The sequence below is a fragment of the Triturus cristatus genome, chromosome 8 (assembly GCF_964204655.1).
Source record: "Triturus cristatus chromosome 8, aTriCri1.1, whole genome shotgun sequence".
In the NCBI taxonomy this organism is placed as follows: Eukaryota; Metazoa; Chordata; class Amphibia; order Caudata; family Salamandridae; genus Triturus; species Triturus cristatus.
In genome coordinates, this window is record NC_140591.1 from 1,638,808,880 (window position 1) to 1,638,824,820 (window position 15,941).

The following is a 15,941-nucleotide window of genomic DNA, read 5'->3' on the forward strand; positions in this document are numbered from 1 at the left end:
CGTTGGGAAATCTCCTGAGTAAATCCGGGATCCACTATCATCTATATGCAGACGACACTCAAATCTACCTTAAGGTGGCCTCCACTCACGATCTCTCCCTCCTAAGCTCTACTCTCGACTCCATTCAAAACTGGATGTTAACTCATCAACTGGTCCTGAATCCCTCCAAAACTGAATTCCTCCTCCTCTCCTCCTCACTTTCTCCTCCCCCAGTGCAATCATGGATGGATCAGATTAATCTACTGAACAATAAACCCATCATTGTCGAAAGCGCAAAATTCCTTGGTGTCATACTCGACAAAAAACTCAATCTACTCTCCCACATCGATTCCATTGCAAAGTCTGCTCGATACCAACTGCGCCTTCTTTGGGGGATTCGTCGCTTCTTCCCGGAGCACGACCTTAAAACCCTGGTCCAATCGCTGGTTCTCTCCAAATTGGACTACTGCAATTCTCTTCTTACTGGCCTCCCCAAATCCCACCTGTCCCCCCTGAAGTCTGTTTTTCATTCAGCAGTTCGCTTCATATATGGGGCCAAAAGAAGCAACCACATCACATCCATTTTATCCACCCTTCGTTGGCTTCCCATAGAGGCAAGATCTATCTACAAGACTGCCTGTATCACCCACAAAGCCTTGCACTCATCCTCCCCTCGCTACCTGGCGGATAAACTGAAACTCTCTGGTGGCTCCAGACCCTCACGGAATGCAGAAAATTTATTGCTTGAACCTCCCACTTTCAAGAAGGAAAGATCGATGGCCCAATCCTTTTCAGGCAACGCGGTGAGAATTTGGAACTCAGCTCCGGACCACCACCTCTTCCCAGGCCTTCAAAACTGACCTCAAATCTCTCCTCCTTCAAAGACACTTCCAAATTTAATTCACGCCCTATATTTTCTGAAGGAAGTCCTTCCATTATAGGAAATTCTGTTCTCCATGCCTATAGAAGTGCCTTCCCAGTGTGTTTTGTGTTTTGAGTGTCTGCCATATATTGCAGTATTATACTTTTACTTGTATTTTGATCGCTTTTGTAACATGCACACATGTCACTTTCTCCTTTTGATACATGCACTACGGCCACCACTGCCGCATGTAACGTAACTTTTGTTTTTACCTCTACGTGTACTTTGTATGCTCTTGTAACCTGCACACGTCACTTTTTCCGTTTGTAACGTATCGTTTGCTACCTCTTGTATTTTGTTTGCCCTTGATACTTGCACAATTGTCACTATTGCCTCATGTAACGTACCTTTGATTTTGTAACATGCTCACTTGTATTTTTGCTCCTTATGTATCATTACTGCTGCTATTGTGAAGCGCTCTGTCACCTTCGGGTAAAGTCCGCGCTATATAAAAACACATTAAATAAATAAATAAATAAAATTACCTGATATCGGCCTTATGCCGCATTTTACAACCCCCCACCCTGCCCCTCCCCTGTGCCACGTCACCGCCCCACCAACACGCCCTACACGGGCCACGGCTGCTTGAGGCTCCGACAAACCGATGGGCACTTGAAACAGCTGGCACTGCTTCATTCTGTGAAAAGATGGAACTGGCGGGCAGAGTGAGTAACTCACATCGGTACCAGCAGAAGTGGCGAACAAGCAGATGAGGCCGCACCGCTGTGTTGTGTGACGAGTTTGTACAACTGTGTGGCGTGTTGGGAGCTCGCGCAAATGGGTAGTGTAATTATGTTGGCACTAGGGCAAAGTGTGAGGGGCTCTCATTGATAGCAGTGTACGAGGTTTGAGCGGATTGGTAGTCTGGAGGGCGGAGCACGGACACATTGCACAGGTAACTTTCACTGCCCAGTAATCTAACTGTATTGTGGCAAACTGCAGGCCTCATTGGTTTCAGTCTTCAATTGTCACTAGCACTACATTAACTTTTCATCCCATACGAGTGTGTCAGATTACGTTATGCACCTTCTGTTTATTTTCAAGCTTTATGTTCTTTTGTCTATTTTTTGATTAGCGTGCTTCCAAATTGAAGGTACACTTGATCTCATAGAGAAGCGACAGTGACAATACATTTCTTACACTTGTAAACCGTGTTGTGTTTGTTTGGTCTGTTGCAGTGCCAGGACTGTGTTGTGGGGGCTTTAGCATGCAGCATGATCTTCAGAGCTCTCTCCAAGAAGGAAAAGGACACCACCAAAGCAGAAGAAATGAAGACCTTGGCGAACCAGTTTGAGGAGCGTGCATCAGGTCCTGAGTGTTTTGTTGTTTTCCTCTCATGCATGCTCACTTGTTCTGCCCATGCTTGTGCATACTGTAATGCCATGGACCCTAAATCGCATCCTGAACAAGACCCATTCATTTTTTATGTATACGTTTTATATATACTCATTTATCTTTCTGTATAAGTCTAAGATGCCTCCCCTATACATTCAGCTTCCATGCGTCCCTCTTATGTCTTTGATTTATCTGTTTTGTACTCCTTTTTCCTCCTTAGTCTGTGATCAGGAAGTCTTGCTCTCTTTTTCACTGCTTCTAACATTTGATTCCTTGCTCTCCTTCTCTGTCTGCCGTCTAAGTGTCATGACTAAAGGCCTCATTTAGATTTCAGCAGACGGGTTACTCTGTCGCAAATGTGAAGGATATCCAGTCCGCCGTATTTCAAACTCATTATATCCATTGACACTTTTAATATGGCAGATGTTATATCCATCATGTTTGTGATGGAGTAACTTGTCCGAGGAACTCTAAATCAATTCCTAATTCTTCTCTCTCCTTCTTTACCCATGATTCTACTGTTATCTTTGATTCCTCTTTCTTCCCCTTGTCTGTAATATGGTAATCTATAATTCCTCTCTCCTCATTTGCCTTCTGGGTGCCATCTCTTATCCCTTTACCACCTAACCCGACTCAAATTCTGGATTAATCTTTGATCCCTCTCTTCTCCTTGTGTGTGATCTATTTGCCTTCTTTGATTTCTATCTTTGTTCTTTAAATGTTGCCTAGGTGTCATCTTTGATTCTTTTCTCTCCTTTTCTGTCTGTGATTCAGTTGCCATCATTGTCCCCTCTCTCTTTGATCAGAATGGAATCCTTCCATTTCTTTCATTGCTGTTCTCTTAGATCCCTTCAATATCTTCCTTGACTGGGATTTAGCTGTCATTGTTAATTCTTCTCTCTCCTTCTCTGCTTGGCCTTAGATTGTCATGTTTTATCCCTCACTCTTCTTCTCTGTCTCTAATTATGGTGTTATCTCCAATTTCTCTCGTTTCCCTTGTGATGTGAGTGTCATTTTTGATCCCTCTCTCCTTTTCTTTCTTTAATCTGGGTGTCATCTTTGACCCCTCTCTCCTTCTCATTTCCTGCTCTAAGGAAGGTGTTATCTTTGACGAATGTCTCTTCTGCTTGTTATCTGCATGTCACCGTTCATCCCTGTCTTCCCTTCTCTACATGTGATCCAAGTGTTATATTTGATTGTCTTCTGATATTCATAAAACTTTCACTATTTCCATGCTTCTCCAGTATTGAATCTTTAATAGATTCACATGCTTAAATCTTCCCGTCATCAAGGTGGGAGTTCCTCTGTAATTAATACTAGTACTATAAGGTATTCCCATTATTGCATTTCCCTAAAGTATTGAGTAGCAATCCACATTGTCTTGTACATGACCTAAGTTCAACCAATCAGAGCAGAGCTTGCACCCTTTCCTCCTGTGCAGTGGCTTCATACCCCAGATTTCTTAACACACATTGTGGAAAGGGAGTCTCCCTGAGCACTGCACAGATGTTTGGAGAAAAACAGTTGGAGGAGCAAATGTAATTTCTTCCAATATTTTTGGAGTAATGAGCAGGTTAAAGACACTTTTCTAAGGAACAAAATATCATGCAAATACCGATTCTGGAGAAAATACATGAGCCTCCAAAAATGGATAGTACTCCACATTAACATACACATCATAATCTTAACTCTGTGGTTACCACTGCTGCAGGTTTTTACCTCAAAAGAGTGGTTATATAGTGTTATAAGTGGCTAATTATGGAACTTCTACCTTTAAAGCAGCCTAACATATACTTAAAATAATAAAGGAATCTCAAAATCATCTTTATCAAGCTGAACAGTTTCTCTTGTCTGCAATGCTGGATTGAATAAACTTATTATCCATCAGTTTTAACTGTGTAAATATACACAGCCCTCCTGCTATATCTAAAGTGATATCCTTCAACATTTTTCTTCATTCAAAAGTATGCTTGGAGTCACCATTCTTTCACTTACAAAATCACTTCACTCTTGTTTGAGCACATTCAAAAAACGGTCTGTGCAAGGTAAGTTCATCTGGTTGATTCAGCCAAAGGATGTCACCACGGTGTCAGTCTGCTCTATCAGGTGGTCACTTCAGGGTTGGGGGGTCCCACACCCTCACGGCCCTACTCGGACACAGGCACCCACACTCAGAGAAGGGACATCAGATACACCAAAATGTCATTATCTAGAAAAAAGCAAGCATCACTCTTCTTGCAAAACAAAAGTCACATGTTCTCCTTTTTAGGTCTCGCTGAGTAGGCGCGCATGCGCTGCTCAGAGAGACATTTTGTATGTGAGTTTTCAAAGTGCCATTGGCTGGCCTAGCGCTTGCGTTCACGCTAGCGTGCATGCGCGCATCTGCCAGCTTTCAGCCCCGCATCGCACACCACTTGCCAGCCTACTCTTGACATCGCACGCGCGTGCACCACTCGCGTGCGAGCGCGCTTGTCTAGTTTGCATATAATTCGAACTTGGCGCAGGGGCATTAGAGTGCTTTACCCGAGCACCCGATTTCGCTCGCTTCCATTTATTTTACTTATCGCTTTTTTTCTTTGTCTACCCCTCATTTTTTACCATCTCTTTCGCCACCACAAATTCTCTCGCGTTTATTAACTTTACATTTCTCTCTTCTCTCTCTGCCTCCTCCGTAGTGTATCAGGCATGCAGCCGTGGGTGCCAAGTCCCCACCCCCAGTCACAGCCTCCGTGTGTATGGTGTTCCCTCTCCTGACCCATAGATGGAGCTCTCACAATTCACTCTAGGAGCCTCCATAGGCATGAGCGTGGCCGGGGTTAAAGCTCTCCGCACAGGGGGAGGAGCCTAGCGCGCAACCAAGATGGCCGCGTAGGTGCGAGGCTCCCGAGGACCTCCGCGACCTCCTGAATTAATCCTGGCGATATCCTGTCCTTGTTGAGGGGACTGTGTCGGTGAACCCGAGCTGAGGCGCCACCCGTTCTTTGGGCTCGAATCGGACCCCGAACACCGGTGGGAGCATCGATTGAAGGTTGCGGCCTTCTCCTCGCCGGCCCCCCGGATTGGAGTAGTGGGGCGATCCGGGGACGAAGTGAATAACAGCGGCGAGCGGGGCTGGGCGACTCGCGTACCCCGCACTTTCACTTTCGCTGTTGCGCCCTCCTTGCCTCAGGCGGGGTCGGGCTGCGGAGCGGGGTGCGGTGGTGTTGCCTTGTCCAGGTGCCCGGCTGACCCGCCGGCGGTGGGTTGACCCGCGGCCCGGTGGTCGCCCCCGCCCCCCCCCCTGACACCCGTGATTTGGTGTGGCGGCCCGTTTGGGGATCTTGGCACGACGGTGGAAGGGCCAGCATGTCCACCAAACAAGATGGCGACCGGGCGAAGATGAAGACAACCCGCCGTGGCACGGCGCACCAGGCCAATAGTATGGATCGCTATACGCTCCAGAAGGGTTCTCCGGAGACATCGCGGTCATCCCTGGTGGGCCCGACGGAGGCGCCTGCCCAACCGATGGATCTGACCCTCCGGGACGTCATGGGCGCCATCGCAGAGATGAAGGCCTCAGTGGACCAGCGTTTCGATACCTTGGCGCAAAAAATTGACTCGGTCCTGGTGGATGTGGGCCTTGTGAGGGCAGACTTGTCAAAAACGAACGACCGAGTTGACTCCCTGGCCCACACCACAACGAGCCTCACCACGGACGTGGTGGCCCTCCAGAAGGAGGTGCGCCGGCTTGGCCAGGCGAGCGCCCTGATGGACCGGCGACTGGAGGATTCCGAGGGTCGGGCCCGGAGGAACAATGTTCGCATTATTGGTGTGCCGGAGGGCCGAGAGGCGGAGGCGGCAGATCTCTTCGTGGAAGAACTGATCCTGACCCATCTCCAGCCCCGGGGGCTGAGTAAGCTTTTTGCGGTGGAGCGTGCCCACCGGGTCCCTGGGGGCCGCCCTAAGACCGGTGCACCGCCGCGGCCTATTATTGCCCGGATTTTTAATTTCCGAGACAGAGACGCCATCCTCCAGACCTCCAGGCAACAGGGACCGGTCAGGCTGGACAACATGGATGTAAACTTCTACCCAGACTTTACTCCGGCGGTCCAGAAGCAGCGACAGAGCTTTCTTGGTATTAAACGTCGCCTAAGGGACCTAAACCTCAAGTACTCAATGCTCTTTCCGGCTAAACTGAGGGTGGAGGTGGATGGCCGTACGCACTTCTTCGACCGGCCCGAGGTGGCTGGGGACTGGTTAGATACTTTGCCTGGAGATCGGGGTGGGGGGGGCGCGGCTGGCGGGGAGGGCCCGCCGGATCAGAATTGAGGGGTGACTGTATAGGCCTTGCTCTGGATATTGTTCCTTTACCATACATTGCTTTCGTATGTTCCCCTCCCAGGGAGGTCGGGTGGGGTCTGCTGGGGGCTTCCCTCCTCCTCGGGGGAACTAGTTAGTACTTAGCTATGGGGCGACAGGCACACTGCACTTTGGGGGGGCTGTCTGGGCTCATGCAGGGGTGCAGGGAGGGGGGAGTTTTGTTGGGACCGGGGGGTGGGGGGGTGTGTTGTTTGTTAGCACCGCAAGGCAAACCCGCAACTGTTTTGTTGTTTTTAAGATGCTCGGTGGGGGGCGACCGATTGTTTTGACGTATGATGGGGGGTAGGGATTTGATTGTGTTGTCATGGAATGTTAACGGCCTGGGGGATAGGATTAAGCGTGGTGTGGTCCTGCAGTATTTAAAACGTATTTCTCCAGATGTTGTCTTCCTGCAGGAGACACACCTTATAGGTAACACCTTTCATGCAATGAGTCGGCGGGGATATCGTTTGGCGGCCCACTCCGGCTTCACTTCGGGCTCGCGGGGGGTGGGTATTATGGTCAAGAACTCGCTCCCGTTGGAGATTGATGAGGTGCGCCATGATGAGAGGGGACGTTACACTGTTCTGGTGGGACGAATGGAGGGTAGAGTGTTTATCTTTATATCAGTGTACGTCCCGCCTGGGTTACAAGCCACTACATTTGCGGACCTGGGGCGCCTCCTTCTGGACCTTCCGGGTGGCCTGTTGGTGGTTGGAGGGGACTTTAACGCGGTTGCCTCTGGGTCTATGGATCGCCATCCCCCTAGGGACCTCCCCCGGGCACAGGCGTGGCTGCCCGGCCTTTTAGACACGCTGGGCCTGGTGGATTGCTGGCGCTTAAAGCATCCCGTATTGCAACAGTACACCTTCCACTCGGGGGCCCATGGTAGCCTCTCGCGGCTTGATTACATCCTTGTCCCGGCGGCCCAGGCAGGGAGGGTGGGGGAGGTCCGCCATTTGGCACGGGGTATCTCAGACCACTCCCCATTGTTGTTGCATTTCGATGTCTTCCCGAGGGGGGATGGCAGGGTGGCCCCGATCAATGCATGGTATTTGCGCGACCCCACCATTCGTGCCGACTTGATCAAATCCTTACAGCACTATTTTGATGAGAATGTGGGGTCGGTCCCGTCTGCCATCTCCCTGTGGGAGGCTTTCAAGGTGGTTCTTAGGGGGGAGGCCCTCTCCTTTATTTCCAATGCCCGGCGGCGCGAGCGGGAGGAGGTGACCCGGGTTGAGGCCGAGATTGCAGAACTGGAGGGTGACCTGGGGAGCGGGGTAACAGACGCCAAGTTGCATGTTTTGCACTTAAAGCAGGCGGCCTATCGGGCCCTCGTCGCGGAGGCGGCCAGGGGCCTCAGTAGAGAGCAGCAGGGGCGATTGTATGATGTGGGTGACAAGGCTGGCAAATTGATTGCGTGGTTGGACAAGAGGGAAAGAGCGAGCCGCGTGGTGCCTTTGATTGAGAGCGTGGATGGTGTGTGCGTCACTGAGCCGGACGCCATTGTCTCCTGCTTCGCGGATTATTTCCGCGAAGTCTACTCCCCGGTTTCTCCCGGCTCGGAGGAAGATTCCCATGCCTTGCTTCGGGACATCGCACTGCCCTCCCTTACGGTGGAGGACAGGGATTCGCTGGATGCCCCGCCCACCTCGGACGAAATTGCCTCGGCTATTCGCTCGGTTGCATCCGGCAAGGCCATGGGCCCCAATGGTATTCCCATTGAGCTATACAAGCTACGCCCGGATGTGTTGGCGCCCCACCTGCGCGCGATGTTCCTTGCGGCCCACTCGCAGGGCTCCCTCCCGCCGGACCAGCGTCTGGCTACAATTGTGGTGATTCATAAGGAGGGGAAGCCCCGTGAGCGGGTCACATCCTATAGGCCGATTTCGCTTCTGAACGCGGAGCCCAAAATCCTCGCCAAGGTGTTGGCCAACCGGTTGGTTGGCGTGGTGGGCGATTTGGTCCACCAAGACCAATCGGGCTTTATACCACACCGCAACACGGCGCTTAATCTGCGGCGCTTACACGGGGTGCTCGCGCGTGTCCCATTTGTGCGGGAGCCGGCCATCTTGGCGTCCTTGGACGCCACCATGGCGTTTGATACGCTCGAATGGCCATATATTTGGGCGATGCTGGCGAAGTTTGGGTTCGGCCCGGGTTTTGTCAGCTGGGTCAAATTGCTATATTCGGGCCCGTTGGCGCAGGTGGTGGTGAATGGGCGAGTATCTGCCCCATTCGCGCTGGGGCGGGGCACGCGACAGGGTTGTCCACTGTCGCCTCTCCTGTTCGCCCTGGCCATGGAGCCCCTGGCGGAGTGGTTGCGGTGGCACCCTTCTATCCGTGGTCTCCGCTGGACCCCCGAGCATGAGGACCGCGTGTCCCTCTATGCTGACGATATCCTTTTGTATCTCGCCTCCCCGCGCAAGTCACTGATCGTCCTGGTTGATGTTTTGCGCTCCTTCGGTCGCAACTCAGGCCTGGTCATCAACTGGGCGAAATCCTGTGTCTATGTGCTCTCCGGGGAGGCCCCGGTCTTGCCACGGGACTGTCCGATTCAGATTGCCTCCCAGGGTTTCCGGTACCTGGGTATATATATCACTCTTGACCCGGAGGCCCGCTATGAGCGGAACTTGCTGCCCCCCCTCCAGCGTCTGAGGGAGGACGTGGTGCGCTGGCGGCGTCTGCCGCTCTCGCCGCTCGGCCGAGCGGCCTTATTTAAAATGATGTCCCTGCCGCGCTTCCTCTACGCCCTCCAGAATACCATGGACCTGGTCCCGGCACGCTACTTTCGCGAGGTGGAGGGCCTCCAGCGGCGCCTGTTCTGGGACGGGAGGCCGCGTATTGCTCTGGCTAAATTGACGCTCCCGTGGTACGATGGAGGGGTCGCCCTCCCGGACATCAAACGGTACTACTGGGCCTCCCAACTAGCTGCAATTAATCATGGCCTTTACGGGCCCGCCTTGAACCCGGCATTTGAGATGGACAGGACGCTTCTGCCCGGTGGCGATTATAATCGAGCGCTCTACTCTGGCGCGCCCGACTCCCGTTTGACGGGACCGACGCGTGTCATGGTGCGTGTCTGGCACGCGGCTAATGCAGCTATGGGGTGGAAGGACCGTTTGACCCGAGCGTCTCCGCTGTATGCATCTGAGAGGTTGGGCTCCCTGTGGACGTCGAAGGGCTTCGAGAAGTGGGACACGATCGGAATCAGTACGGTGGGAGATCTCTGGACGAGGGGGGGATTCAAAACTTTTGAGATGCTGCAGGCGGAGTTTCAGCTGCAGGGCGGTGAGTACTTTCGGTACCTACAGGTCCGCCATGCGCTGGGCTCCGTCTTCCCGGATGTTGCATCCATTCCGGAGTCTTCCCCCCTGGAGGACAGAGTGCTAGATGGCCATGTCCCGGACAGCACGATCTCCCTCATATACAAAAAATTGATTAACGATAGATCGTGTCTGCTGACTAGTCTCCGCGAGGCTTGGGTTGCCGACGGGCTGGAGCTGGACGACGAGGATTGGATCTCCGCGGTGGCCTCTCCGAAAGAGGTGGCCATCCCGCCTTCGTTTCGTCCAGCTCAAGATCCTTCACCGGGTCTACGTGACGGGGCCAAGGCTTTTACGTATGGGTTTTGCCGGTGATGGAATGTGTAAGCGTGGCTGTGGTGCGTTGGCGACTTTCATGCATATACTGTGGGAGTGCCCGAAGGTGGAGCGATTCTGGCGTGGTGTGCATGAGGTTCAACGAATGGTTACGCGTGTCGTGCTGCTGCCTGAAGCGAGGAGATGCTTGCTGAATGTCTGGGAACCAAATGACTACTCGGTCCCGCAGGCGCGGTGGGTGACTCTGGGATACATGATAGCCAAGCGTGATATTGCCCAATTGTGGGGATCCCAGAGGCCCCCTGCGGTGTCGGCCTGGAAAGAGCATATGGATTGGTGTATGTTTCGTGAAAAGGTGGTGTATGTGGCGAGGGGTAAGCCTGGGGCGTGGATGAAACTCTGGGGCCCCTGGAACGCCTACCGCGGGGGTATTTGTGAGCCGCCGCTGCTACCGGCGGCCTCGCCGGCTCCGTCTCCCTAGATGGCGCCCCTCCCTTGGCCGCGGGCGCGCGGTCCCCCAGTCCCTGATCTACTCCCGTCCCCCTCTTCAGAATTTTGCTGCTGGTTTGGATCCCCCACTTATGGAGCACGTGTTGTCACTTTGGATCGAGGGTTGCCTTGCGGTTGTGGTTTGTTTACGTTGTTTTGCGTTAAGAAAATGGAACCGTACTGTGGGCATGGAGCTGTGAGGCCTGCACCATTGATCACTCCTGTCTTTCTACTGTGCACCGCTGAGAAAGCTTTTTTGTGTATGTATGTAATATGCTTTTGATGCTCTAGCGGCCGGCCGTGTGGTTGTAGGCCCATACCTGTAACTTCTATAAACTGCAATAAACGGTTTCAAAAAAAAAAAAAAAAAAGCTCTCCGCACAGGGCGCACATGTGAGCAAGGCATGCGGTGATCCCTAGCAGTCTGTGATTGGCAGGCTTGTCCAAGAATCCCTCAACTCGACCCCGGAGGAAGGCGGGGGATAATTACTACACATACCAGACATTCAAGCTGGCTTACTCACGGGCCTGGAATGACGCCTGCTCCTCTCTCTGTCTCCTCTGTCCACACGCACAGTGTGTGAGAGCAAAACAACAGCTCTCCGTGTGGACGTGCCCTCCCTTAGCGCACAGCACAATGCCCTAGGCGCCTCCCATCCCTGGTCTCAGTGCACACCCCTGGTCTCGGTGCACACCTTGTTTAAAAACTTTCAGCTTTCTCTGCCCCTCATAATCTCCATTCCACTCTAATTTGGTTTGCTTTTTTAATTTTTAAAACCTTTTCCAGCTTCTAAGTGGTAAGAACTAAGGAGCTGTAGCGAGGGGCTGTTCGGTTCCAAGACTTTACCTTCTGCTGCTGGGAATCCCATACTAGGATGAGTGCACACTCAGCTTCAGATAGCAGTGATAGCGCCTTAAAGCCATCTCTTTACCAGCGGTAACGTATCACCCTCATGCCCCATCAAAGCACTCACCCTCCAATGAGAGCACCCGGGCTACAGGTACTACTGAGAGCATTTAAAAGCAGTAGCACTACCAGCTTCATACCACAACAATGAACTTGCAGTATCATTAATTCAGCATAATGCTATATTAATGCACATGCATCATGCCATAATGCACCTACAGTTTTGAATCGAGCATGCCATGCTTCAGATGCTACTGACAGCCTCTTAAAGACACATCTCCACCAGACACCAGAAGTAGCACAGCACTGTCTTTCAGTAATGCACTCCCCCCTCCAGTGACAGAATCCTGAGCTTCAGGTGCTACTTGCTGTACCTTAACGCCATAGCTCTTTCAGCAGCACCAGGCTACTTGATTGCATTTTTCTACGCCCCCCAGCTTCCATCCCCAAGATTGCCCCTGAGCTTCAGTTATGACTTGCTGCACCTCAGTCGCCGCACCATAGTGGGGTGGCGTAGTGCGCAAAAGAACGATGGATTTAACCCAGATCTCTTGACTGGGGGAGAATGTCTGCATTGTCAGCATTCCGTCCATCATTTGTTTGTTGTAACGCTTTTCGCCCTAAGTGGGATGGGTATTCCCAGACGTGGGACCCGTGCTCACTACGCCACTGGAGTCAAGCTATCCTGGCTGATGACGGCTGATAGCCAGAAACCGGTCCTAGGATGCTTGATTCCGGTCCAGGGAAGTCATGGCTTGGCAGTTCGGGATGGTCGGAGGTGCAGCGGCAAGTTTGTGAAGTGATAGAGTAAACGCGGTAGGACCACCATTTTTAATAGTGCAATTCTGCCTATGACCGCTAGCGGCAGGGTTTTCCAGAAGTTCATCTGTGCCCGCACTGCTGTGATAGCACGCGTCAGGTTGCCTTTAAGGAGATCCTGCTGGTCTCAATATATATGAACCCCTAGATTTCGGAACGCCGTAAGTTGCCAGCACACTGATTTGCTGCTGATGGTTAGGTGAGGGTCTGGGGCAGTCTCAGCAAAGGGGTATAGACAGGACTTGTCCCAGTTCACTTTCAGTCCAGACAGTAAGGCAAATTGGACCAACGTATTCTCAATTGTTGTGCAGGATTGCCCAACATCTCTGAGATAGATTAGCAGGTCATCTGCATAAAGCGAGACAGCGTGTGTGCCGTCCCATGAGGGGGATTCCCCATTCACCTTGGGTGCTGCGCAGCACCTCTGCCAGTGGCTCAACGGCCAACGTGACGGGCAGAGGGGAGAGCGGGCAACCCTGCCTTATGCCACATTCGATATGGACCTGCTCCAATACAAAAAGACCAGTCTTGATTTTGGCTGTTGGACACATATATAGCAACTTAACAAGGCCCAGGAATAAACCTTCCAGATCGTATTGATGTAACACTTCAAATAGGAACACCCACTCAAGGGTGGTGAATGCCTTCTCTAGGTCTAATACCAGACACCCAGCATGAGGCCAATTGTCTCCCGAGTAATGCGCTACTCGGAAGAACCAACTCAAGTTCAATGACATGTTACGGGCCGGCACACAACCATTCGGGTGTAATGTCTGGTGAGCTCATTGTGAAGGTCACACTGTGCTTCAAGCACCGGACCGGATGCAGGCTGCAGTCTCAGGATATGTGTTTGCTCCTGCCGAATCATGCGCGCCAACAATCTGCACGCTCTGTCTGCCACCACATGTGTGCGTGCAGCATGGGATACATAATTTAAACAGTGCAGGCATTCTAGTACCACAACGTGATGTAGGTAGTGCTCGTCTATATCTGGCTGTACTGTGCTACCCTGTGCTAAGTCGGCTTCAATTCTAGTCAGTTAATCTTCTATGTGTTTAGCCTCGTCGTCTTGTTGCTTCCTCATACTCCAGCTCAGTCCCATGCACTGCCTCCTGACTACTGCCGGCATCCCACAGGACTCCCATGTCTGTGACCAATCCCTTAATATTCACAAAGTACTCCTCTAACGCTGTGCTTACTGCTGTTCAGAATGGGGGATCCTCCAGTGTCAGTGGTTGAAGCCTTCATATGCGGCAGACGGGACCGTCATCCTCCCCCTGCAATATCATAATGTTTGGGTTATGGTCCAAATGCGTTTTGCCTTAATAATCCGCTTTAACGCATTTTTTCAAGAACTGCCGCGCTTGTAACAAAGCAGTCGATACGGACGTGTAGCCTGTGTGGATGTGAGTAATGTGGGCATAGCCGTACTTGTGGGTTGAGTTTTCTCCATACATCTGCCAGGCCCCAGAGGCACAGCCATTCCCTTAGATGCCTAGCGTTAGTAGTCGCCGCTGTTTGTGGCAGTGGCAGGAATGATCTATTATGTGTTGTGTCCAAGATTGAGTTGAAGTCACCCCTCAGCAACCAAGGAATGTCACACCAGCATGGCAGCAAGTTCATGAGTGTGTGCCAGAATGTACCATGGTCCGTATTCGAGGAATATATGGAGCCTAACACTACACGCTGACCATTAAGAAGGTCTTTAGCGAACACATATCTACCATAGGTATCTATCACCGACTCCTCTGATTCAAAATGAGTATCGGGTGGCACCCATATAAAGGCCCCCCTTGCGTAGACCGAATAATCTGTGGCCAGTATGTGACCTCTCCATCTCTGCTGCAGTTTGCGGATTTCCGGTTGCGAGATGTGCCTTTCTTGTAGAAACACAACGTGTGCAGCATGATGCTTAAGATATGCATATATTGTGTATCTGCGTGCTGGTGTGTGGATACCCCTGACATTCCAGGTGACTACGTTGGTGGGCGGCATGTGGTATGATTAGAAGGGACCTTGTCAGGCACCCTATGTGCTGTGTAAGGTATGTGGTGATGACACATTGAGTGTGGTGTACGTGTAGAGTATGAACGTGAGATCTGTAGACATGTGAGTTTACTAACTGCAACCAAGGATGCGAACAACATGTTCTGGGGGTCCAACTGGGAAAGAGCAGAGAGACAAGGTGTGTCTGCCCAAACAATTAACAGCACCATACGGTGATTCACGGCTATGCACGACGCTTCAATCTTATTGGGGGGAGATGGGGATTGGTCGAGTGTGAGTGGTGCGGGTGTCAGACCCTGTGAGTCCAGACCCGCAGTGTACGCTGATGTGTGTGTGCTTATGCCGTGTCTCGTGGTATTCTCTCAGTACTTGTAGTGTGGGTTGCATGTGCATCTGTGCAGGCCTTTTGTGATGCAGCCCGCAGGTGCGCAGTGTGAGGGTACATGTATGTGGAACATGTGGAACATAGGTGCAAACATTGCTACATTTTTATACTTGCATATCCACGAGTCACATTTAACTTCTACATCAAGTCGTCTGCAGTCTGGGGTTTCACATCAGGGAGCGACGGCAGGTCTTCATTGATTGGTCACCCGGCCTGTGAGCTATCCTCACTTAGCGATTGTTCAGAGGAAGCATCTGTATCTCTGCTGTTTTGCCGGTTACTCAAGGACGCTACTGCCTGCAGCGCATCTTCCTTTCTCGCAGCACTTGTTCGTGTGTGGGGGTGGCACCGAATGTATTGTTACATCAGGTGCACGCACCCGGCGCCGACTGCGGTGATTGCTGAGGCTTTCACTTGTGACTCTGCATTGTTATGTCGCTGGCTTGGGGAGGTGTGATGACCCTTAGTTTCAAGCCAGCCCCATGCATCCTTTGCCGTGTTGAAGAAGTGTGTAGCTCCATCAGCCACTATGCGCAGTCGGGCCGGGAATATGAGAGAGTATTTCAAATTTAAGTCTCGCATTCGTCTTTTGACTGCAAGGATGGAGCTTCTTTGCCTTTGTACTCCCAAGGTGTAGTCCGGTAAGATGAGAACCTGCGAGCTGTCCACTGTGATCACCTCAATTTTTCTGGCTTCCTTGAGCACTGCATCTCTATCCTTGAAGTTCATGAGGTGAAACAGGAAAGGTCTCGGTCCTGCTCCTGGCAGCGGATGCTTCCACGGCACCCTGTCTCCACTGCAAAGAAAGCAGAAAGCGTACCCTCCAGCATAAGAGACTGCAACCAGGACTCTGCATATGCCATTGCCTCTCCGTCTTCCGTGCCTTCTGCAAGCCCCACTACATGCACATTGTTCCTACAAGAGCTGCCTTCCGAGTCGTCCATCCGCCGTTCTAAGGACTGTAGCCTGGAGGTAAGATGACAAACCTCTGTGGTCACTCCTTTGGCTATTGGGGCAATTTCCTTCACCTCTGAGGTTAGTCTGTTGACTCTCCCTGACAGTTGCCAGTGATCAGCGTGAAGAAGCGTGAAGTCTGCGGTGACCTTATCTATGCGGCCTTCAAGGAACATGCGAGTCTGCGTCAGCGCCTCGCTGATC

At 51.7% G+C, this 15,941-nt stretch overlaps 1 protein-coding gene across 1 annotated transcript in view; it reads left to right on the forward strand.

Moving 5' to 3' along the window:
• LOC146808472 (transient receptor potential cation channel subfamily M member 2-like) overlaps positions 1 to 15,941 on the forward strand; it is a 2,315,843-nt gene that overhangs the window by 919,272 nt on the left and 1,380,630 nt on the right. Inside the window, exon 13 of the mRNA XM_085623958.1 lies at positions 2,080 to 2,209. Coding sequence (XP_085480084.1) covers positions 2,080 to 2,209 — 130 coding nt within the window. The remainder of the gene's footprint in view (positions 1 to 2,079; positions 2,210 to 15,941) is intronic.